The 26757-nt window shown below is 39.1% G+C and overlaps 1 protein-coding gene across 1 annotated transcript in view; it reads left to right on the plus strand.

Moving 5' to 3' along the window:
- The window catches only part of B4GALNT4 (beta-1,4-N-acetyl-galactosaminyltransferase 4), a 215722-nt gene that overhangs the window by 110786 nt on the left and 78179 nt on the right, over positions 1 to 26757 (plus strand). Inside the window, exon 2 of the mRNA XM_032223663.1 lies at positions 10243 to 10358. Coding sequence (XP_032079554.1) covers positions 10243 to 10358 — 116 coding nt within the window. The remainder of the gene's footprint in view (positions 1 to 10242; positions 10359 to 26757) is intronic.

The following is a 26757-nucleotide window of genomic DNA, read 5'->3' on the forward strand; positions in this document are numbered from 1 at the left end:
GATCTATGTGGGAGGACACTAAATCTGTAAGTGATTAATGCTTTTGTGAAAAAGATCCCTCTATCCTAAGTTGAGCTAAATTTCTTTAAAAAACATTTTTATTGAGTTATAAAGTACTATAAAATACAAAATACAAAAGTAAATAGAAGAGAAGTGAGGAAAAATAGGGAGAAAAAAAAAAAGAAAAAGAAGCATCGACTTCTGACTCTCTCTGTTACAGTAAAATAAGGCATTAACATCAAATCACAACTTTTTGCTTTTCCATAATAGTATGAACAAGTCATTTCTGTAAAGATCTATCAGTCTAATCTGTAAAACCCAAAACCAGACTTTCATTCTTTTCCACATCAAGCACAAAGTTCAGAAGCGGTCTCCATTTGGAAACAAAAGTACTTATGTTCTTTTCTTTAAGTAGTCAGTTTTGCAATTTCAGCCAACTCCAACAACTTCTCCAACCATTCTTCCATGGTAGGAATCAAAGTGCCCTTCCATTTTTGTGCATTCAATAGTCTTGCTGCTGAGTTGAGCTAAATGTTTCATAGACAGGTCTGTATTCTTTTCTTAGCAGAAGTACCTGAATAGTTTGCAATTGTTTTCTTCCACATTGGTTTTTGATATAACTGTGAATTGAAGCCCTGCCCCAGAGGTGGTATTCAGCAGGTTCTGACCAGTTCTGGAGAACTGGTAGCGAAAGTTTTGAGTAGTTCATAAAACCGATAAATACCACCTCTGACTGGCCTCACCCCCATCTATTCTCTGCCTCCCGAGTCCCAGCTGATTAGGAGGAAATGAGGATTTTACAATATCCTTCCTCTGCCACTGCCCACCAAGCCATGCCCACAGAACCGGTAGTAAAAAAATTTGAATCCCACCACTGCCCTGTCCCTTTCTAAATGCATGCAAAGTGAATGAATGTACAAAGTAATTCTGCTCCATTTTGAACCTGTTGCAGCTGGTTCTTCCAGTTGGTTTCCCATCCACGTGCTAATCAGGTCCAACACAACTTAGCTTTTTCAAGGTCAACCAACTTCACTTCTACTGTTTTTTTTAATAGGAAAACCCAAAATTGATGAAAATGTGCCAGATTTTTGTCAGGCCAAATATTGGTTTTAAAAACAAAAAAGCAGCACAGAAACAGAAAAGTTGAAAACTCAGGCCAGATGGTTCAGGCACGAAATCTGTATTTCAGAGTCAGTCTACAGATTGAATGTAGTTGTTAGTGGCAGATATCATTAGTGTCATTTTACAACCGGCATTCAGAGGCAAAGAATGCTTCCCCCAGCTCTGAAAATAAAAAGTGTCACCTTTACTGTGGGTGTAAAATACATCAACTGAGAAATCTTGTGTTTGTTTTTGTCTCATTTTTTCCCCCCTGGCTGGTTATTTGAGCTGCCCTTAATATTTGTCTTATATCTGCCTGATAGATTTTTCTAGCTATGCTTTACTCTTTTGCCACTGTGAATGCTTTGTTTGTATGTCTCTCTTTATAGATGTAATGATTGTATTACTTGCATTGTTTCTTATATAGCATTACCCTCTGGAATTCCCAGTGTCCTGTTTGGAAGAAGTACAAATATTAAATTGAAAAATGTACATATTGTTACATCTGTGCTAATATCAGATGGATTTGAAGTTTTGTTTATTTCTCTTTGTTTATGTGACTCGGCTGTCTTTGTGTGCACATTTGGGGAAAATGCCATATATTACTTATCCAGATCAGCATGGTAGTGTTGTATTTGGTTCATCCAAGGCCAGAATTGCCTTGCTTGTGCCAAATCTTAGGCTGAGATCAATAGATGGATTGGATAGATCATTTAAAGTGAGTGAGGGCTCTGTTTGTAGTGTCTTCATTCCAGAAGCATTTATTGAGTACTTTTCCCCTTCAAGAGTGGTAAATGTGAGTTTGAGTGATGGAAGCTCTCTTTGGCAATGGGATTTGTGTTACACAGGAGAGCAGTTTCCTGCCAATATACAATTAAGATCCATCTCTGATGGTTGCAGCCTAGCTGACATCTAGTGCTCTAAGAATACTCTCTATTGTATCTATTCCAGTTTTAACGGCTGGAGTAGTAGGCACTTTTCCTGTTCTTTTAGATGGCCCTATAGTAGTTGGCATGATTGTTCTCAACATAAATGAAGTTTCCAGCAAAGCTTGGGGCTGACAAAGATCACAGTTAAAGGTGAACAAGAATCCTGCATTTGTAGTCAATTCAAATGACCAAGAAGACAGCATTCTACCTTCAATATGTGTTAGCAAAAAGACTATTTAGGTATCATAAGGACAAAAGATGCTCTAGCTTCTCCGAAGAGTCTGCTGAATAACCATGTCTGGAGAGGAGGTCTTGTTCAAGCAGCCATTCTTTACTTTTTCAGGCCTTTGAATCAATAAACCAAACATTGGTCAACAAAAAAGATGTGCAGTTTTTATGCAGCACTAGTTGCAGAGCTATTTATGTGAGGCAAGATTGCTATGTGATAATGTTAGTCTACTGTACAAGTCTTTGGCTAGTATGAAGGAGCTGGTGGAAGAATTTTAGGTACCTCAAAGTGGCAGGATTCTCAGATTGAGCCACCTGGATTACAGAAAAAACCCATTTGAAAAGTGCATTTTTATTATTTAATTCAACATATGTTTACTCAGAATTTTTAAAAATGAATTAAATTTATGTAACCAGCCATCTCACCAAAGGTGGATTAGATTTCACTGCAGAGCCCTTTCATAAATAAATTGTACCCATGTTTTAACATTTTCCTTAGTTACGCCTTTTTACACCTTACCATTCATCATTATTTTGACATCATTTATGACTTTTTTTAGTTAATTTTTTTTCTGAGATGTTAATGCATTTAGTTTTTATTTGGATTCCCCCTTCAATGTAATTCTGTTATTCCTGTTCAAATCTCTCAAAGACTGACTTCCAAGATTACCTCACTTCAGTTTTGTCTCAAATAATTTTTACAGCTCCCATCTCATATTTTTAAAACAGCTCTTTATTTCCAATCGAAACTATTTTTTTATTGGCCTCCTTGGATCTTAGCTACCTTGTTATCTTTGGTTATATTCAATCAACTTTCTCATGTTTTTCTTGCTATACAGATGATATCCCAGCTTTCTCACACCTTCATATTTTGCAGCTTTTATGCAGTTTATCCACAGCCTCTTTCACTTCCTTACTCTACCCAGCATTCTTTTTACTATTTCCTATTAGTGTAACCCCGTAGGCATCTTTGGTGCTTTATTCTTTTTGCTTCTCCAAGCAGTTTCCTCATATCCTCTTTTTTCTTGTCTTCACTTCCCATTCATCTTGTGAGGAGATGAATCTGTCTTTAATATTGTTTCATTCAGGGCTTGAACTTTCTATTTCTACAGTAATTCCACTTTCACTCTAGTTTATTTCATATATTTCATTTTCTTCCATGTCTTGGAAGTACTAGAAAATGATCTGTCGCACATTCAGCATTCTCATCACCTTTACCATCTTGGTAAATTCAGTCTTTCTTCATAAACAGAAATCAAATCAGTTATGTTTTAAGAGTTACATTAATTCCTTTGTTCTGTGTATGTACAAATAGGTTTATGCGGAACTGTATTATATGAAATAAGCAAATATTTCATTAAAAAGTCACAATTCTCATTAATACTTGGGTTTCTGAATGATCAAATATCTTTTTCTGAACTTTCTCATTGCTTTCTCATCCATCCATTCATGTCTCCAAGCAGAATAATTTCCCCAATAGATCACATTCATTCAGAATATTGCACAGTTGTTCCCAAACACATCCCTGGTTCTTTTATTCTAACCCTTCACTGGAGCATAATAACATGCACTGAAGTTTTGTTTTTATATGCTTCCATGACAACCCAGATGATTGCAATTCACTTTCTGGCATATAGTCTAGCTCTCACTAATTAACCTGCAGCTTCACTTCCCTGTGTTCATCAACTCCACTGAACATGATCTGACCTCCTTCATACAGATTTATTATCTAGTTGGCCTTTCTCTTGGTTTGACAGGCATACAGCATGTCTGTGTTCTTTCTTTCATTTTATTCATTAGTTTGTGGTGGTTTACCATTTCTCCTTTTACACTCCAGTCTCAATCCTCTATATACCAAGGCTCATCAATAGGTAGATAGTAACCTGCAGCACCCTTCATTACTTTCATCAATCAGTGCTGTGGTTACTGTATGCAAATTCTCAGGCCACTTAAAACTGCCACTTAATAATGGGTCCTCCCATTGACTCTTACTTATCGGAAGGATTCTATTAGTCAACACAAAACATTTCCAGTCATCTGTAAAATTGTTAAGCTTTACAAGACCATCCTAAATTAGGTATGCTTTTAACAAAGGATAACTTGATTTGTTTTATTTATATATTTATACTTAAGAGCTGCCTTTCAAACTTCAGCTGGAAGGATGATACATAAGCACTGTGTGGTCTTAATTCTGTTCCAGAAAAGCCAGGTTGTCTATTATATTCCTTTATAGCCCTTCTGTTTGTAGTTGCAAAAGTTTTCTTCTAGGTGGGTAACATGCTATTTATATGTAAACAATTAAGAAATATCTCGTAGACATTCCAGCTGTCTTTATTGTTGAGATTTGGAAAAGCCAGTCTTGAAGTTCCTGTCATTTGGTGGGGCCCATCGTCACAAATGTTACTAAGCTTTAAACCCTGTCCTCAGTTGGCTTTTCATTGACAGAACTGACCTTTTGTTGTGGGAAATGAAAGTGTGTTTTTTTCACTTGCTGTGCACATCTTAGATCGCATATACACAGAAAAGTTGCCAATCTGTTCAGTAGCAAACCAAGCTTATGCTGTCTTATACTACAATTTAGGGACAGATGGAAGAATTACTATCAGTGCTGAGTCACACATCTTTGAATGCATCTACAAATTGCTTGTTTGCTGCTATTTTCTCTCTCTCATCTGTAAAATACTTTAAGCTGCTTGGTACAATTTTTCAAATTTGCCTCAGTATTTGAGCATTAGTAATCACCTGAAGAAGAGTGGTTATTGAGTAGGTTGGAAAGACTAAATAGAAACAAGGGGGGGATGGAATATATACTAATCTTAGCTATCATTCTAAATAGTACTTTGGGATTTAAAATATATATTTCCTGTCTGGGGAAAATGTTTTTTTTTTAAAGCTATTCTAGCCTTCTCAGTAGCATATGAGAATTGCCTGTATATCCCAATCCTTTGAGCAGAATTCCTTTTGCTTCAAACACAGCACTTGTATAGGACATAATTGATATCACATCCTTCAGTTCTAGGCTATCTTTATGCAAAAGGAAAAGCATGAATCTAAGATGACCTTCCAAAAGTGGAAGCATAAACAGGAAAGGTAAAGATAAGCATGAACATAAATTGTGCACCCAGTTTCCTTACCGTGTCAACTTAAGGTTGTCTGTTGTAGCTGAAACCAATCTTGCTTTCTCTCTCTCTCCCTGTGTCTGCACACACAGGCAGTTCTTGACTTACAATTCGTTTAGTTACCCTTTGAAGTTACGATGATACTGAAAAAAGTGAGTTATGACCATTTTCCACACTTATGACTGTTGCAGCATCCCCATGGTCACGTGATTTACATTCGGATGCTTGGCAACTGGTTCATATTTATGACGGTTGCAGGTTCCCGGGGTCATGTGATGACCTTTTGCAACCTTCTGATAAGCAAAGTCAACAGGGAAGCAGATTCATGTAACAGCTGTGTTATTAGGTGAACAACTGCAGTGATTCACTTAACAAACGTGGCAGGAAAAGTCGCATTTTTAAAACTCACTTTTAACAAATTTTTCACTTAGCAACATAAATTCTGGGCTCAATTGTGGTCATAAGTTAAGGATTACCTGTAATGTATATGAGAAGCGCGCACACACACACACACACCTGCCAGAAGCCATTCTGTAGAAAAAAGCAAGGGCAGATTTAAAAAATATTTATTAAAACAAATTTGCCTTTAAAAAAAAATATTTTCCACTGAAAAAGTACAAACACATTTTACTCTCCATCTTTCTAGCAGAAAGCATCCAAAGGAAGGATAAAAAGAGAATGGAGGAAAGAATAGCTGCAAACTGGGGGGAAAATAGGGGGAAACAAAATTGATGGAGGGGACATTGCAGAGAGAAAGTAACTAGACAGGGAAGGAAAGAAAGAAAGAGGCACCTTGTTTAGATGTTACAAAAATGATTTGATTTTGGCAGGCAGATGGCTTCTTCCCAAGCAAGAGCTAATCCTCCATGGTACTCATGTTTTGCAATCATTTGTACTCCTTGCCCATTCCGGAATTGAATTCTCTGGAGAATAAAGAAACACCTAAACATAAAGAGGAGTCATTCAGAGCATGAACGCAGCAGTCTTGGCGGGCAGCAGTTATGAAGGCAGGGTTGCCCAAGGATGCCAAGCTCCTTGGTGTTACCAGCTGAATGGTGTTGCTGAGCACTTGCCCATGTGCTTGAGAGGGTACTTATTAATGCACTGGCTGGAACCTTTCCTAATTCTTACTCTGTGTTATGTGTAATTAAACAATGGATGGATGAGAAAAGGCACGCAGCTCAGCATCACCGTAAGAAAGGAGATGTTTGCAGAACCACTGCCATTTGTTGGGGTAAGCCCAACTGTCTGTGAGATGAGGATTACTTAGACGAGTGCTAGGGCAGCCCTTTGGATTGGCTCTCACCAAGCCTGAGAAGAATGTATTTGCACTCGCTCTCTCTCCTTTCTCCTCTCTCTCTCCTTTCTCCTTTCTCCTCTCTCTCTCTCCTTTCTCTTCTCTCCTTTCTCCTCTCTCCTTTCTCCTCTTCCTCTCTCCTTTCTCCTCTCTCTCTCTCCTTTCTCCTCTCTCCTTTCTCCTCTCTCTTGCCTACAAGGTTTGCTTTGAGAACGGGAGCATGCTGAAGAATTGTCCAGGTCCCAAATGAAGGCAAAGGTCAGTTTAGAGCCAGGTCAAAGTTGTCAGCCAATCCAAAGATTAGAGATCCAAGAAGCAGAAATCCAGACACAAATATCATGCACAAGCTGGATGTCAGATATTGTCTCCAGCAAAGAGAACAAAGGCGGAATAGATTCTTTTATAGACTGCAGCCAGCTGTCAAAAATAGAAAGATTTACTTCTCAGTGAGAAGCCTAATAGACCTCTATTCTGCTCTCCCTTCTATTCACTGTGTGTGGGGGCTGGAAGGTCTTACTTACATTCTCCTCCTCTGACTCTTTGAACTGCTTAGATGTTGCTTGTGTTTAATTGGCCTCATGTGATTTTTCCTGAGGCTGACATACCTGAAGTTTCTTCTCCAGATTCTCAGTCCTGAGCTTGATTTTTCATGTTCTTCCTGTCAGGCCATGATGATGTGTGAAACTGATATTTCATACTTAAACTATTGACTGATGGGCTTATATGGGACAATATGGTGTTGTCCCATATAAGCCCATCTTTTCTCCATGCTGTTCAACATGTACATTAAACCATTAGGGAAGTTCATTTAGTGATTTAAACTGGTTCACTATCAGTATGCTGATGTCTCCCCAATCTACTGCTGTCCATGATACTTTCAACAAACAGAATTGTTTACCCCTGTTCTCGGCAGCTTCTTCCACCACTTAATAGTTTTTCCACCAGGAAAGTCGACGCAATATCCAGCCTTTTTTTATTATTTCAACTTGTTACTGCTTATTCTGTATTGGCTTGAACAGAAAATAAGAGTTGCAGCTCACAAGCTTTTAGATGTTGGGCCACTGTTATCATAATTCCCCTTCATCTTTTCTTTTGCAAGCTATATGTACAGCACCTTTATCCCTTCCCAAAGCTTGGATTCCAAACCCCTTATTATTTGATACTTCTCCTCTGAAACAATTCCAGCCTTGTAATTTTCAAGGCTGGGCCTCAGAATTGAAGAGCGCTCCAAATACAGAAGAGCCAAGGCAGATTTTAATGGAGCTCTTATTTCCCTTGACTATTTGATGGCCAATTATTTTATTATTCATGTTTTAATTTAATTGGCTTTTTTGTACTCTGAGTGTTTTGTCTGACCTTTAAGCTTACTTGAATATTCATTTTCCACAAAAATGGCACATCAAATAAATAAGATCAATAAATGATAAGCCCTATTTCCTTTTCATTTACTCCATAATTTTTACTTGCATTTCAATAAACCAGAGAATCTAGAATATTCCAGATGTTCCTGTTTCTCAACTCCATGTTTCTCAACTCCCAACCTTCTTCACTACTGACAGTGGGCAAGGTTGTTGGGAATTGTGATTGTGACGAGATTTTTGGGAATTGTGACTCAGTAGCATTTCAAGGAACGCTAGTTCCTTACCTCTGTAATAAGTCTTCACAGAAGGGAAGAACTCATCAGATTTTACAGCTATCTTCATTACATGCCAAAATAAATCAGTAAAACTAGTTTATAAAGGAAGGGGTGTTTGTTTAGTACTTATGCTGCCATGCATATACGTTATTGCACTGGCGAAGTCTGGTCCCAAAGACTGAGCTACCTCTATTTAGAACAGTAAGTAGTAGATGTTTACATGAAGCAGATGATGGCATTGTGATTTGGCATGGATAATTGCAGTGTCTGTAATCTCACCAGCTGTGCTAGTTTTAGGGGTTTCGTATCCTGTATTAAAGGGGGCATGAAAATGCATGAGAGAATGAAGTCGAGAATATCAATGTTAATTGGCCTAATTTAAGATGAAACAATGCCCTCAGAGGAGGGTTGCATGGCTCATTCTAAATTTGTCTGCTCTCTTAATCTTAGAAGTCCAAGAAGCTATTTAAATCTATCTATGTTTGCAGAGCACAAATTCAAGCATTATTTCATGTTATCATTGTTCATGAATGATTTAAAGTAACAATAAACAAGTTGTTGCTGCTGTAACATTTTTTGTAAACACTCTTCCCTAATACATGTTGAGGTGGATACTAGCAAATTCCATAAATGTCCAATGGTACTTCAGTAGATTCAACATATTTCTCATTTTGATTGAAAAGAAACACTCTTAACTAGCTCAAGTGAATTTTTGTTTGTTTGGACATGAACATTTTATTACTGTAGGTTTTTCTCTACCTGTTTTCTCCATCTGTTCTCTCCACATCCTAAGGTTATCATTTTTTAAGCAATTTCTCCTATTAATGCTGCACAAACACTAGCCTGTTTCAAGTACTAATCACCCAATATCCCCCCCCCCGCACAATAAATGTATAAATCTTCAGCTTTGTTGCAGGAGATCGTGTCTCACTTTTCTTTTTATAAGCTGGAAGAGACAAAATTCAGTGGTTGGGTGAGAGAAAGTAAATTCCCTTCAAAGAACTTTTAAAACTCTTGAAAACAAAACCAACTTTATAGAAACATGATGCATTACTGGGAAGAACTGTACACTGTACACTGTAACCTTATTTTCTGTTTGCTTTTAAATTACAATGCTAAATGCCAGAAAGCAATCTGGGAGAAACTAGGGAGATAGTTGACATAGTGCTTAAAGTGTTGGAAAATGTCTACAGAGATCCAACCATGCTTACCACGAAAACTCACCAGGTGATTTTGGGTGAGTGATTCTGTCTGAATCCAAACCTATTTCACAGGATTATTATTTTGTTGATAAAATGAGGTGACATTCTAGTATATGCTGCCTTAAGTTCCTGGACAGAGGAGGAAAAAAAAGGAAATAAATGTAACAGAAAAAAAAGGCTCAATGCAGTGAGGAAAAAATATTCTAGCTGGAGTATTGAACAACACTACAAAGGCATTACTTTGAGGGACAATGCAGTCAGATTTCAAATACAATATGAACAGTAGCATATTTATTGCATTATAAACTCACCATCTGGAAGGGATCCAGAGTAGCCCCCCGAGAGTTAATGACCCAAGCACCCAGGGGCCTTTTGGAGAACTATTAGGTTGTGATTGTTGTCACTGGAACCCTTGCAGAGTTTATTGTTTTTGCAGATCAATTTCAGAAAGGATAACGTATGTATTTATTTATTTGCAGGCATTTGTATTCTATGCTATTCCAAAGGCTTCAAGTGGCTAAGCATTCCAATATTAAAAACATAAAACATACAACGATACATAAAAATGACAATAATCATATGGGCGGCTTGCTCAATAATGGATTAATTCTTGTATTCACTCTCACTGGAGGTGGAAGACTAGCATCAGACAGGGCGAGGGTTGGTGCAGCCCTTGTCTCTGTGCGCTGTCTTCTCATGGCTTGCAATGCATCTGCTTTTTCTTTTGCAGATGGTGAGCGACTGGGAGAAGAGACAGATCCTGGCAAGCGAGCAGCTGGGGCCCATGTGCCCTCTCCTCATAGGAAGGCTGAGGACTCCAGTGAGAGCCGGGAAGATGAGCAGATGGTAACTTCATTTGTGCCTGGCTTTGTGCTTTTTCTCCTTGTTACTTATTGAGAAATAAAGATCTCTAATCATGATTGTGTGGGGAGTAGATTGCTAGAATAATAGGAAAATAAGGAAGTGGTTTTTCCTGATTCCAGTAGGCTTGAGGATGGTGGGGGCGGGATGCCTATAAGGAAGTGCTTTGAAGTCTGAGCATGATGTAGACATCAGCCAGAAAGCCAGAAGTGCCAGGACTAGGAAGATTTTATCAATTTTAAGCAGAAAACATCATATGTTAATGGTGTCTAGATGAATTACTTGGTATCCACAGGAGACTACTTTGGGTCAATGAAAATTTGCAATTGTGATTGCAAAATACCCCAAAAGAGGAGGATGGTATGCTCCTGCTCCCACCATCCCCAAACATGGATTGTTGCTAACAGGAATTTGAGTTCATTCTGGATGGGTCACAGGTCCCCCATTTCTCCTATCTAGAGTTTCTCCGAAGTCCTGTATAAGGCGATGGATGGTGCTCCATTTCTCCTCCATTTCTGAGCTTAGATACAGCCAGAAGATCAGCCTCTGTCACTACATGCTCCAAAAGCTATTGGTGCAAAGAAGAATCTGCACATCCCAAATGTGCTTTTTCAAGGGGCAACTGGACTTTCTGTGGCAAAAACAAGAAAGTCCAGTTGCCTCTTGAAAAAGCACCTTTGGGACAACCATGACCTAGATGACCTAGAATCTCCATAGGCAAATAATCTGCACCTTCCCTCAAACTTGGAGACCAAAACTCTTCTTCACCTTCTGAAGGTGCAATGCTTTGGACTCTGATTTTTGTCTAGAACTAAAGAAAATCAAAGACACTTTCTGATCTCAGACTGATTAGGTTCATACAGTGGCCAAAATCACTTGCCATGCTAAGCAATAAACTGTTTTTTTTTAAAGCCACAGTTTCTGGGTTCTCACATCATGGCTTAATACAGCGGTAAGAGAGCCAATTTGGTGAAGTGGCTAAAGGTACCAGCCAAGAAACTGGGAGACAGGGGTTCCTAGTCCTGCCTTTGATGCAAAGATAGCTGGTGGTGACTTTGGACCAGTCATTCTGTCTCAGCTCTAGGAAGGAGGAAGCGGCCTAGCATTTCCAAAAATTTTGCCAGGAAAAACGCCTGGACTTGCCCAGGCAGTTTTCAGGAGGCAAGACTGACTTGAAGGCATCCACAAACAGCCTAGCCATGTTTTTAAAAATAACAAGAAAACAGTGAGAAATTGTATGACTGTACTCTGTGAAGCCAGAATGGTTGAAGGAAGACTCTCTTTTCCAGGATGTTAAGAAGGGCAGGGGTTATTAGCACGACTGTCAAGCTGTCAGATGCAATTACAGACCCCTGCAATATTACACAGACGGTAAAGACTAAAATACAAGCATGCCTTGGTTTTATTTAGGTATTGATATATTGTCTGAAAGTCAGTGACACCTGGCTTAGACAGTTGGCTAGATTTTCGCCCTGGTTATTAGTAAAGGGTGGTTTAGCAAGATATTTCATCCTGTTGCATTTAACATAATGTATTTCAGCATGATTAATAATCTGTACAGATTTGTTCCTGACCTCCAGTATTAACATTTTCCATGTTATTTTTCCCCCTTTCCCTTGGGAAATTTTCTCTAATAATGGTTTGTGGCTCTTGCAAAGGGTGGGGGGAAGAGGGTTGGTTGCTGAGGTCAAGTTCCATGACAATTTAAAATTGGAATTAAAGTAATTGTGACATCAACATCCCTAAAGAAATATCTGTATCAATTAAAGAGACCCAAGCTATAACATATTGGACTTTTTTAAAAAGTTTTTTTTTTTGAGGGGTGCTGGGAGGGATTGTTCTTTAAGCAGCAATTTACTGGACTTGGCAGCTGGCGCTTGAGAGCTGAAGGAAAAATTAGCTGGGCTTTTGTCAGCTGAAGTTGCAGAGCTACCTTATTAAATTGTCTCATAAGGCTGGTTAAGAGAAGACATTAACACTCCTGTAGAAGAGAATATCTATAGTTCAGGGTTGAACGGTGGAGTCCCTGGTACTCTCTGATCTTGGTTGTTTCTTTGCAGAATGATTCATTCATCACCTAATGGAATGTCTGCAAGCAAATAGCTAAGTATAAAGAGCACCAAGGACTCCATTAAAGCTCCTGTTAGCACGTTGCTTTATGATGAAGCTTTGGCTCTATTACCCTGGCTGGAAATAGAAAGCAAATTGACACTTAAAGAGCTTGATCTGAAAGGGCGGGGAATGATTTTGTGCCTACCAGTGATATTTCCCTTGTGATAGTGGTGATCAGTGGTGGGATACAACCAGTAAACCCTGTTACGGGCATACCGGTGCCTGCTGGGAGCACCAGGTACCGTTCCAGTATTGTGCTCCAGAAGGCCTGCCCGTGCTCCTTACCTGTATTTGACCTGTTTGGGGTTTCCGCAAATGTGCACGGAGTGTATGGCACGTACAGCTCCTACATGATGCTCCACCGAGCAGCTGGAGCACCACAGAGGCATCGCAGGGGGTAAGTACACATGCATGCACTGTGTACATGTGCACGCATGCTGCGTGTGTTCATGTGGTGGATGCTCAGCCCCGTTGCACCGTACCAGTTGCACCAGGATCCGGAACCCACCACTGGTGGTGATTATCTGAAAGGCATCAGCATCTCAGAATAGAGGTAGTCTTCGAGTTACAACTGTTCATTTAGTGATTGTTCAAACCTACAATGGCACTGAAAAAAGGGACTTATGACTGTCTTTCACAGTTATGACCTTTGCAACATCCCCATGATCATATCATCAAAATTCAGATGCTTGGAAACTAGGTTCATATTTATGACCATTGCTGTGTCCCAAGGTCGTGTGATCACCTTTTGCGACCTTCTGACAAGCAAAGTCAATGGGGAAGCCAGATTCTCTTAACAATCAGGTTCCTAGCTTATAGACTACAGTTATTCACTTAACAGTTGTGGCAAGAAAGTTCGTAAAATGAGGCAAAACTAATTAAAAAAATGTCTCACTTAACAACATAAATTTTGGGATTTATTGGGATTTATTTGGTCATAAGTTGAGGATTATCTGTAGAAGAGAAAATATTGACAAAGTTGGATGTGTTAATGAAGAATAGTTAACAAAAACTAAAGGAGAGGGTTGTATGTTACTTGGCCATGGATAGAAATGCCAATTAAGTCCCCATTTAACAGTATGTTGATTATGTGTCTTTAGAGATAAGGGTAGAACAGGACTTAAAGGGAAGGTATAAATCTATGCAGAAGCATATCTCTCATAGCAGTTGGCATGAAAAATAAAATAAACCAAAAATATATTTCCTGTCATTTTACTACCAATTTAATCTTTAATTTTGACTGCCCTAATTTGGACGGGAATCTGGAAGCACATGGCTTAAACACATGGTACTCCTAAGCATTCTGACTTTCTAGTACATCTGGTATCGTGGGTTCATCTGATCAAATGGGAGAAAGACATATGAACAGTGCCTGCAGGAGTTTCCAGTTCAGATCGTGTCTCCCAATGGTGTTCCTGCATTTTCCCAGGGCTTTTTCAATCATTTTTCTGCTACATATGACTAGCTTCATAATCTTTTGATTGATAGCATTGTGACTTGTTCATTTGGAAACAATATTGGGCTAGACAGCCCACAGAGCTGTGAACAGAAATTAGAACTCTTGAAAGCCAGTTTATCTCCACTAGTAAATTTTCTGAAATAAATATTCCATATGCAGATATTTCATTGTTAATTAATTATGCATATTTGAATTAAATTGCCAAGTTATATATGACATTGGCTTTTCAAAGAACCTAGAATTTTGTTTGGCTAAATATATGTATTTCACTAGCAGGCATATATGCTCAGGATTAATGAGAAAAGGACCTTAGTAAGAGTTCATCAATACGAGGATGTATGTATGTATGTATGTATGTATGTATGTATGTATGTATGTATGTATGTATGTATGCGGTAGAAATTCTCTTTCTTCCCATTCACACAAATAAAGACAGACACATAAGGGCATTCCAAAGACATCATACATAAGTTTATCCTCTTGATCTGAGGTCAGAATCTGTCACCTTTTCTGAGGAAGGAGCGTCTTGCTGTGAAATCTCCACAGAGATTGCTTTTTTTAAAAAAATCACCAATTTTATGTCTTTTTTGCTTCCCCTTCGAATGCTATTTAGAATTAAGGGAGCACCTCACTGTGTACTGCAGCTTTTCTTCAGCCCAGCACAGAAACTAACTTGAGAGATGATATTGTGTAGAGAAGCAATTCCAGTCAGGAATGCAACATTCATAGGAGATTTATCTTGCACTGTGACACAGCCTGGATTCAGAATCATGGCAGCCAATATATTAGTTAAAAAGTTGGTCACTCACAAGATTATTATATGCGCCAAGAGCAGGGATGGACTTCAAATTTTTTAGCAAGGGGTTCTCTGCCTGGTTGCTGGTTAGACGTAGCCATGGTGGGTGTGGCCTAGTCGACCTCCTGCACCATGGCAGAGGGGGTGTTTTTGCCCCTGGCTCCACGTGCCCTGCACTTAGCTGCATCCAAAATGGGCCAAGTGGGGACTCCTGGGAGGGGAGAGCTGGGTGGGCAAGGCCAGCCAGGAATGGGATTTGGGAGGTTCTCCAAACTGCACAGTATCTTAGCTAGAGGGTCTCCTGAACCCCTGAGAACCCCCAGTATCCTATCCCATACTGAAATTCCCGCAATGGAGGAATGAATTGTAAAAATGCCGTAATTTTAACCTCTTTGTCAAGGAGAAAAAGACAAGTGCATTTAAAAAGAGTTGGAAACCATTTATGGGCTTTTTACTAAAAGAAAACAAAGTGGAATGATAATTTATGGATTTGAAGATTGAAAAGATGAGAATTAAATTATGGATTGAAGGTACAGTATTTCTGGAATAATAGTCAAGAGGGAAGGGAGACAAAGGGTTTGCTAATATCTGTTGAGAGGAAGGTTGGAAGTAATTAGTATAATTATTAACTTTAGTTTATTTCCCTTTTTCCTTTTCTTGTGCCTTTTCCTTTTTCTATTTTCCCCCTTTGGATATGACTTTTACTGTGTGCAAAATTCTTAACAAAAAGCAGTGAAAAGTTGATTCTTAGGCTTGCCTTCCTTCCATTCTGATCATAATCATAAAGCTATTTGGTGACCCTAGCAACCATCTTTGAAGAAATCAGGGACAAAAAGAAGGCACAAACAGACATTTAGGCACAAGGTAAAGGTTCCCCCTGCACATGCATGCTTGTTGTTTCCAGCTCTAGGGGGCGGTGCTCATCTCCATTTCAAAGCCCAAGAGCCAGCGCTGGCTTACATGACTAAACACCGAAGGCACACAGAATGCTGTTACCTTTCCAACGAAGGTGGTACCTGTTTTTCTACTTTCATTCTTTACATGCTTTCGAACTGCTAGGTTGGCAGAAGATGAGACAAGTAACGGGAGCTCACTCCGTTACGTGGCACTAGGGATTCGAACCAGTGAGCTGCCGACCTTCTGATCGACAAGCTCAGCGTCTTAGCCAATGAGCTACCGTGTCCCTGTTTTAGGCACAAACTGACTTTTAAATCTCAGCAGCCTTTCTTCCTTTAAGGTAGCTTAAGCAGCAGCCCTAGAGGTCTCAGAAGAGGTCTGGACTCCTTTAGTAGAGAAACACTGTGATCCTTCAGCAAGTTCTCTGTTTTACTTTTTATTCAAGTCGCAGTATCTAAAAGCCACTGTTCTATAGAAGTGTTTAAAACAGCCCCTAAAGGCCATTGGTTCTATCAGCTCCTATTAAAGAAGGCTGCAGCTATATTGTCGTTGAATTTTTATTCATTCTTGACTTTTTTTTTTAAAGCTCCCTGCATGAAGTAAACAACTGTGTCTCACCCAGCCTGTTTCCCCTCTGAAATGCTAATTTCCTGTGCAGGACAGTATTCCAATAGGCAATCTCCTACCTGTATTCGGCATAGATAAATGTTCAAGAAGGCTGCATTTTGTGATCCCGCTGAACACATTTCCTGACTTGCTTTGATGTATATAAAAACATCCCTCTTTTTATTTTCCAATTAGATTACATATTGCTGCACTAGGGGAAGTAATTGGTAAAAAAAAAAGGTGTAAATGGGTCATTTAAGACTCATTTTAAAACCATTATGCTGGATAAAATTCCAGGAAATAATTTAAAATTGATTATGTTGGTCCTTTCCGGGGTTCTTACTATAACAGCCTTCTGTTTTAGTTTATCTGGCCTCATGCTTTTGTTCATTACAAAATTAATTTCTCATCTCCTGGGGGTTTCCAATATCTGCCAAATCTCTTGGCATGGATTCATTTTCCCTTGGCATAAAATAGCTTTGGAAAGATCTTAAGTTTTGTCTGGTCTTACCTTAGAAATGAACATCATCTGTAGGAGTGCAGCTATTCAAGATGGAAGTTCAAACAGCAGATATTGACTCTGAAGCAAAAAAATTATCCAGAGTAGAATGGTAAAGGAAACTCACCCCAAGCTCTTTAGCTCTGCTTTGAGGAAATATACCCACAACCCAAACTGAAGAGAGAAAATACAAACTAGACTGACTTTTCTAACCCCTACTGCTCTATGGCCACCCCTTAACAACCATTTAGAATGAACTGTGATTTTATGTTCCTACTGATTGGAAGCAGTAGTAAAAGGAGGAAAGGAATATGGATGCGTGTTTGTCTCCCTCTCTGTGTGTTCAGGAGTGTTACGAAGTGCTACCATCTGTGATGCTTTGAAAACTGTCATATTTATCCTTACCGTATTTTTACTTTGCTGGTCTCATTGTTTTTGAAACAAATAAAACAGATAAAGTAGCCAATGCCAAAAGCTAGCAATGCTTGGTTTTTCTGTCAATCTTCTCTTTTGTCATTGGATGCAATCGTTGTTATTCCCTTTTATCCAGATTTCTTACCATTAACATTCTATTGTTACATTTATAACAAGAATTATTATTTTTAAATATTTCTCATCGTATATGCCAATAGACTAGTTTCACTCTTGCCTAAAAATATATTACATTCTAACATTACTTGTCGAAGGAAGGAAGGAAGGAAGGAAGGAAGGAAGGAAGGAAGGAAGGAAGGAAGGAAGGAAGGAAGATTTTATTTTAAATTTTCACAACTGCATGAAAGTGGAGGATATTTCTTCTATATACAAAATGCAAATATCTTAAATAAACTCCTATTATTTATACAAAAAAAGGGGATGTGGTGGCTCAGTGACTAAGACGCTGAGCTTGTCTATCAGAAAGGTTGGCAGTTCGGCGGTTCAAATCCCTAGCGCCGCATAATGGAGTGAGCTCTTGTTACTTGTCCCAGCTCCTGCCAACCTAGCAGTTTGAAAGCATGTACAAAAAATGCAGGTAGAAAAATAGGAACCACCTTTGGTGGGAAGGTAACAGTGTTCCGTGGGCCTTCACCATTTAGTCATGCCGTCCACGTGACCATGGAGATGTCTTCGGACAGCGCTGGCTCTTGGGGTTTGAAATGGAGATGAGCACTGCCCCCTAGAGTCGAGAATGACCAGCACATATGTGTGAGGGGAACCTTTACCTTTATTTATGCAAACTAAGAGCAATGTGTGAAGTGACCCTCAAGAAAGACCACACATTCAAGGGACAAAATACTAAATATTAAAACATTGTTAAATGTTTCAAGAAATAGAGAATCTCCTCACCATAAAATGGATCTTCTTCCACAATCTATCCTAATTTATTCAGAAATATTGCTAGCTGGACTTCACGCAAAAGATGGCCTGGACTCATTGAAAAGCTTGCAAAAATAAAATTATTCCAAAATTCATTATTGTAAATCAAAATGTAATAAATCTTACGACACAGGCTTCTCATTGGTGATTGAGAGCATAGGAAGAAAAAAACAGATATTTAATCACACTCATTTAGATCATTTATACTTCTATCAAACATTAAATGTATTTTGGCATAAAAGTTAAAATTGGAGAGCCCTTTCTATTTACTGGGTACTGCTCTTTTCCAGCTTTGTAATTTTGCACTAATTAAATAATTTCCAATTCTTGATTCCAAGCATTAGTGTTCAGCCATCCTTGTTAACAGGAAGAAAAAAGGCAGCACCTGTGGGATGCTTCAGGACAGGTACACCACACACTCTTAACTCCTGTAGCTATGTAAGAATCAGAGCCATGGGCTAGCTAGAGAGTTCCTGGATAACCATGTACATTCTCCCCCAATGCAGGCTATGGAAGGAGGTGACTTTGTTATTGCAAAGATTGCTGGGCTGCTGATCACTACGGGATCTGCTGCCACACAATTTCCTTATTCTCCTTTTCCCCTCAAGCTTGGTTTGAATCCCTCCCCACCCTCCACCCCTGGCCAACTCCTCTTACTGGAATGCTGCTTTTTGGCCAGTCGTGGTAGACTGTGCACCAGAGTCTTCCACGGATACTGCAGTTTTGAGGATGCTCCAAACTGGATCCATTGCAAAATGGTTGTCTAGAAGAACCTTGCACTATTTTTGCGAAGTACCAACATCCTGAATAGTTTGGTATTTTTCATAGCACTGGCTGTCTTAGTGTCTACCTGTACAGGTCCCAGTGTTCCCTTCTGTTATGAAATATTTTTTCTTTCACTGCTACTTCCAAAGTTAGTGTCATACTATGAATAAGGGCTTTCCCTGAAAAGAGTTTGCCTTTGAATCACAGGTATGTTCTCTGAATTGTCTGAGTTCATTTCACATAGGTTTTCATTCAGGAGTTTAGGTAATGAATCCATTCACATCCCAACAAGTGGTGTTTTTTTAAAAAAGTTTGTTTCACAGCATGAAGAATTGAGGCCAGGAAGAAGAGAGGCAGTGACTGATAATAAATACTGTCAACAAAAGGGAGTCCATTAGGATGCATAGTGCCAAAGAAATAATTAGCCAACTTTGTTGAAGTGAGCTAATTTAAGCCCCCCTTAAGCCACAATGTCCTTTGAAGGCAATATTAAGAGGATGGTATAATAGTGATGTGATTTTTTTTTTCAAAGAAAAAATTCTTCTGGTGCCTTGAAATTTGTAACTGTGTGGCTATGAAAGAGATTTGTCTGCTGCTTTGATGATGGGGGAAGGAAGGGTGGGCTGCCATTTCTGCTTCTGAAGAATGGTGGGGGGTGGGGGTGGAGAAAGAATGGGGACGGACAGACAAGGTGTCTCTGCATCTCTCCCAAACAGTCATTTTCTTTGAAAACTTTCCTCATGGAACAGCCTTAATTTAACTCTCCAATCCTCTCTAAAGAACTCTGTTTTCATCTAATTTGTGCACCCTCTGCGCTTGGATATTTGTGTATGAAGAGTAGCACAAACGTGGTGAAAACTGAATGCACTGACTTTTTTCTTCTTCCCTTTCCTTCTCAGCTCTGTGTGTGTGTGTGTGTGTGTGTGTGTGTGTGCATGCAGCAGTGGCAGATCAAAAAGCCTCTGTTCCTCAGTAATAAAAGCCAAACCTCCCCCTTTGCAGCTGCTGGGAGAAACTGAGTGTGTAAGCTTGCAGAAAGAAGCCCAGACTACACACCACAGCTATTATATCTTGGGTTTTTTTTAATAGAGAAAGGCCCTCCCCGTTCATGTGTTGAAAGAAATGTCCTTCTGGGTTCAGCTCCAAGTGGGGAAGAAGACACTGGAGACATGGAGGCTGCTTGGAAAGATGGTTTATTGTTGGACAGGGCCACATGGCTTGAGCCCTGAACAGAAAAGGTGATCACATGCTTCAATGTTGGTGAAGAAGAAGAGAAAAGGGGTGAGGAAGGGGCTTGCTAGGCTTTTTATACCCTGTTTAGTCCCACCTCTCTGTTTCCTGTTCCTGTGTAAGAAATGTATTCTGATTGGTTGTCAGACTCCCATGGTGCCATGCAGGGGGCTACTCTCTAGGCTGTTTTGAATCCAGGTATGAGTTCTCAGATGCCATGTGGAGAGTTGAGTAATATCCCTTCCCCCTACAGCTGCAGTGGAAAAGTCTTTATTATGTAAAGTGGGCTAGCCTGGCCTTCTCAATGGCCTATTGACAAAGTGGGGGTGGGCAAAAAGCTACAGGCAACTATTCTGTCTTTTAAAACATGCTTCTTTTCACATCCAGAGAAACATTCTGCCTTTTCAATATTTCCTAGGATATTTCATTTTTTTCTGGGAGAGGGCTGGATGATAACTTCCCACACATGCTTCTTGGAGTTTAATAATAATGAAATAAAAGTTTCCATATTTACAATATTTCTCTCCTGCACCATTTTTTTTCTTTAATGCTTCTCTGTTGGATCCCGGGATCATGTTTCAAAGTGTTTATTATTGAAACAGCATTTTTTCCCCCCACTTCTGGAATGTATAGAGGAAATTATTCAGAATTAAGTTGTTCCGATTCAACTAACTCCTATGTGGGAATTGCATCTGTGGAAGAGACACAGGCAAAGAAAAAAAAACAAGGACTGGATTCTGACTCGGATGCTTGAGCCATTGCAGAGCTTTCTCTGAACCGGTGCCAGTTTCTGGATACCAAGTGATAATTTGCAACCTTAGCCATTCTTACTAGAGATTTACGGGCTTCTTAGCTTTTATCTATGCATCGTGTGAAACTGCAATCTTTTATTTATTGTCTAAAGGGTTTTATTTTTTCCCTTTTTGCTCTCTTTAGCTCAGTGTTTCTCAACCATGGCAACTTGAAGATGTCCGGACTTCAACTCCCAGAATTCCCCAGCTGACTGGGGAATTCTGGGAGTTGAAGTCCGGACATCTTCAAGTTGCCAAGGTTGAGAAACACTGCTTTAGCCGGTATAGTTTAATGTGTCTGAAATGGATTTTTTTTTCCATTAACATCATGTCCACCTATTAACTCCTATTCATAATTTTACATATGACAAATGGCACCCCCTCCTGCATTATTCTGAAGATCATAAATAATAATCTTCTTTGATTTTTTTTATCTGTCAAGTGCCTCTCTTTGGGAAATAGGGCAAGAGGACACTAAGAAAGCTATTCTTCTCTGGGCTTTAATGTATATTTTTTGTTATAAAAACAGGAAAAACACATTCTTTCTCCCCCCCCCCCCCCCCACGTAGTTAAAAAAGTAACTGAATAGAGATATATGAAGATTCTCAGTCATCCAGGTCATGGTTGTCCCAGGGGTGCTTTTTAAAGAGACAAGGGAACTTTCTTGTTTTTCTTTGAAGACTTTCTCTTTTCATCCAAGAAGCTTCTTCAACTTTGACTGGATAGTAAGGAATGGACGGATTTATATTCCTTGCAGACAAGCTGGTCATTTGCATTCTTTTACAGTCATTGAGGCAATGTGGGAGGGTCACCTGGGTAGTGCAAATGGGTTTGGAGCAGGGGTGGGTTCCTGCCAGTTCTAACCTCTTCTATAGAAGAGGTTCCACAAATCTACAGTGCCATTTAGAACCGGTTCCAGCTCCCTCCCTCCACCCATCTGCACATCATCAAGATGAAGAGCAAGAGGAGGAATTCTGGGAGTTGAAGTCCCAAGTTGAAGTCCAGAAGTCTTAAAGCTGTCAAGTTTGAACACCCCTGGGGTTTTTTTTCCCTAAAGGGTTAGGGGTGCAAGGATCTTTTAACTTGACAGCTTTAAGACTTGGACACTTCAATGCCAGAGTTCCTGAGCCAACGTGACTGGAGGAGGAATTCTAGGAGTTGAAGTCCACAAGTCTTAAAGCTGTCACCCCTGGGTTTTTGTCTTCTAAACGGTTAGGGGTGCAAGGTAACGTGACAGCTTTAAGACTTGCATGCTTCAAATGCCAGAGTTTCTGAGCCAACACTTTGGTTGCTAAGCAAGAGCATTGTTAAGTGAGTTTCACCACAGTTTACAAGTTGACCACGCCCACCCAGTCACATGGCTGGCAAGCCACTCCCACCCAGTCACATGGCCTGCCAGCCACTCCACAAAGCAGGCCACACCTACAGAAGAGGTTCTAAAAAAATTGAACCCCACCACTGGTTTGGAGCCTTCTTGGAATTGCTGAAAGGATTGTGTTGTAGACTGGAGATAGATGATGTCATATCTCTCTTCCCCAATTGAAAGAGGATTGTTTGCTGTCTGTAAGGAATTTAAATCTTTCTATTCTATTCCTCACCATCCAGCTGAAGAAGCTTCTTGGATGAAAAGTGAAACATCTTCAGAAAAACAAGAAAGTCCAGTTGTCCAGTTGAAAAAGTGCCTTTGGGACAACCATGACCTGGATGATTGAGAATCTCCATAGATAATTAACTTAATGTTTTTGATTTTTGCTTAGATATTTTGGGTGGTACATATGTATCACTCTGTGTGTGTGTATGTGTGTGTGTGTGTGTGTATTTACACATACACATACACGTATGGTTTACAAATACTAATATGTCACTTTGCTAAAATTCCTGGTGACTGTTGTCTCTGCTATCTTACCTGCCTTGTAATATTGGCACAGTGAGTTGCAATTGTTTGTACTTATTGTTTGTGTGTATCACTGCCCAGAAGAGGGCAGTGATGCACACATGGTAGACATAAGAAAGTTATACTTTTACTTTTTTTTAAAAAAAAAGTATTTCTTTACAAAAGCAAAAATGTTATTTTCTCAATTCTATTTTATCAGCAAGCTAAGTCTTTAAAACGACATTTACATTGCACCCTTAGGATTTACTAGCTTATTTCAGAATTAAAAAATATGCACACAATAAAATAAATTCTTTGGAGATCAAAGTTCCCTCCGTAGTATATATGTAGTATATATGTGGAAGATGCTTTATCTCATGGGACTAAGTGTGTATGACTAAATATGACACACATAAGTTGAGCTTTTTGTATAAATTTTGTTATTTCCCGAAGCAAAGAGAAGTATTTGTTCTTCTACCTAACATTGTCGAGTACACACAGTACTAATTGATGCCTTGACTTGTGCTTCCCTCCAGCCTCAAAAGTAGTTCAAAAAGCCACAGGAGTGTTGATGAGTACAGGAGTATGTTCCCTCTCTTCCCACACTACATCTTGTAATAACATATACCGTACATCATGTACACAGGCATATTTGCACATTCCAACAGCATTTGTGTATGTGTGTAAGTCTTCTAAAGAACAGAAGGGTTTTAGAATGACCTTACACAACACTATGTTGGTGAATGTGTAATTTGGTTTATAGCTGTCTATTGGCTCCATGAAATGTATTCAGTAGATACCCTGACTGAATGACAGGGGCTGTCATCCAGCACATCTGGAGAACCACTGGATTAGAGAAGGTTTATAGTACAATGTGTTGCCCAACAGACACACAATTTAATCTCCACTACTAATAAGCTTATACTATTGCCATTTGTATTTCTATCCTGAGGGGAGATTTGAAAAATTATTTCAGTGTACTCTGCAAGAAGCATGTTTCAATAATGTGCCTATTATTCTCTCCTTATTTATTACATAAAGGAGAAGTTCAGAGTAATTTATTTCCATTGTGAGACAAAGTCAGATTAATTTCCCATAGGATCTTCCTAGCCATTTTAGTTTGCAGAGTTGGCCTGCTCTGGGTTCCTTCAACAACAATCCAGGAGGGCTCCAGAAATGTACCTTCTTCGTAGCAGTGCCTGCCCTCTTGAATGAGGTTCCTCCTGAGATCTGAATGGCCCTCACTTGGCTGTTATTTAGAAGGGTCTTAAAGACTTGTCTCTTAACCCAGGCATTTGATGAGGAAGAGTGAGACCTCTTGTTTCATCGTACTTCCCATTTTTTATCTTTACCTTCTATTGATTTTATTGTAATTTGATTGTTGTGAGCTGCCCAGAATCATTGAAAGCTGGGAAGCATACAAGTTTAAAATCACCACCACCATCCTCCTCCTCCTATTTTTTTTTTAAAGAAAGGATGATGGTGATGTTGGTGATGTTTTTGCTATGTTCAACTAGACTTAATGATTTACTTTTGTTCATTCTATTTCCATTCATGGGCAGATAGTTTATTGATAGTATATTTTCTTTGCCACACTAGTCCTGATCACAGAGTTGAGGGAAAGGACTCCGACAGTCTTTCTAAGTTGCACCATTTCCGCTACAACATGGTTAGGACAAGAAACATTTTATTGTTCACGGTAGCGGCGAATCAGAACATGAGCCAAAAGTTCTCTTCGAATTTCCTAGTAACATGCATATTGCTTATCTTGAGATTAAGTAGAACAGAAAGACATTTTAGTGTCAGAGTCTCACAGTAAAAATTATGCATAATAATAACAGCATTCCAAGTATGACCTTGCAGGCAATTTCATACTGAAAGTGTTTTAGTTTTTATTTTTAAATTATGATACAAAAGTTGTTACATAAATCATCCAGCCTGGTAAAAATTCATAGAATGAAAGCTCCAAAACCTGAGACTGACATACCTAAGAGCTATTGATGTATCTTTGGAGACAACCCCACCTCTCCCAGCAAATTAAGGATGCTTTTAATGGCAGGTGAATTTAACAAAGCCCATATGTGATTAGAGCTGCTGCTTTATGAATAGGTAGTGGAAGCAATGATTGCAAGTGCCATTTACTTCCTATTAATTATCACCAAGGCGATCAATAAGCATCTCTTTGCTGCTTCCTGAGTAAATCTGTTTCAGTCCAAAGTTGAAGAGGACATAATAAGGAAAGGAGAAAAATCCACAACACAAAACAAAGCTGAATAAAAGTATGTCACGCTGTCAGTTTTGTTACTGAAGATCTTCAAATGATATACAGGTATAAAAAAAAAGCAGCTTGGTGCTGCAACATATTTGGCATGCTTGTGTGATCTCAGCAGCAGGTGAAATAGCTTCGTTCCGCATTGTTTGATTATTTATTTGCTTATTCATTGAATGTCTATTCCACTGTTTCTGCTAGAGCTGAAAATAAGATAACAGGCTAAAGCTTTGGACTCTGGTGAAGGGGTGATTAATATTATTTGGTGATGGTGATTAATTTATTAGATTTTGATCCTACCTTTCTTCCCCTTGTGGCCTATAGCAAGGAAACAAACTAGAACTGGGCCCTATGAAGGAATCGGTTCTAGATTTCAAAGGTACACTTTTACTTGGGGATAGCAGCAACAGCAGCAGTAACTTAAAGGTAATTGAGAGATTACCTTTTCTCAAATGGGCCTCAAAGCAGCAGACATGACGTCATCCCAAAGGCATTGTGGGAAATGAAACTGAAGGATCACCAAGCCAGCGGCTCAGCATGGAGGACCAGCCAAGTGAGAAGCTGGTGGGTCCTTGAGATCCAACAACTGCCCATGCCAGGTTTATCCTGGCATGAGAAGGAATGACAGAATGGATTCCATTTGTCTGGTCCCAAGTTTTTGACATTACTGTAGAATTGCAGAAAGGAACAACCATCCCTTTGGCTCTCTCATCGCTGAAGTAATGCCAGCAACCAGTAGTTCAGCAAATTCTTTCCATGTTCATTTAAATCTGGGAGTTTCCAGGAAAACTTGTATAAGATTGCAGAGAATAGAGGAAAAGAAATTTAGTAAGACCATTTTGGTGGGGCAAGAAAAGGATCAGGGTGTGATATCCATAGATAATTTTTTTTAAAAAAAATGAGTTGCCAGCTGTGACTGAGTAAAGAAAACTGATATCTTTTTATGCCAAAAAAATTATTTTTTTTTAAAAAAAAGGGTGGATCTTTGTGCAGTCCCAGCCCTCATTTTAACATCCTTCACAGAAATGACTGTTAACTTTGGGTTTAAGGGAGTTTTCCCCATTTTTGGAGCTGGCTTATTAAATGCATTCTGGTAGAGACCTAATGTCTACAATAAGTAATTAATACACAAATTGATATCAAATAATTTGCTATGATTTATTCTGCTTTTTATCAGAATATTCTCCAAAAGCAGCTTACAATAATAAAATGGAATAGAATAGGTGCTTGGGTAGAGGTGGCCAGAAGCCCAGACTTTCAATAGAAACTAAAAGATAAAAATTAATGGGAGAAGGGAAGAACAGAGGAAAAAAACAGAGACATCATTTTGACAATGCTATAACAGTAATTTGTTATACATCAGCCTGGATTCTGGTAAATCTTCCACTTCTTAGGGGTATAGTGGAATGGAAAGGGAATGTAATTTCATGGTGACTCTTATCTTGGCAATGAAAGTTAAATTTGTGAGGAGCCCACCAAAATCACTGCAGCAGGGGAAAAGGAATCATAACCTTCATGAAATCTCCCTATACTCCTCTCTGCTTCTATGCTAGGGGAAAAAACAGAATTTTGGGGGAAATGTGATATTTATTTATATTGAGAATAAGATCGTTCATTTTATAATATGGTGTGTAAATTGGGCACAATATGAGGAATTCTTCCTGATCCTGTCAAAGATTGTGGACTTGGATATATCTGTGTTTATGATATTAAACATTTAGTGCTATAAATGCA

Source organism: Thamnophis elegans, chromosome 1 (assembly GCF_009769535.1).
Source record: "Thamnophis elegans isolate rThaEle1 chromosome 1, rThaEle1.pri, whole genome shotgun sequence".
NCBI classification, from domain to species: domain Eukaryota; kingdom Metazoa; phylum Chordata; class Lepidosauria; order Squamata; family Colubridae; genus Thamnophis; species Thamnophis elegans.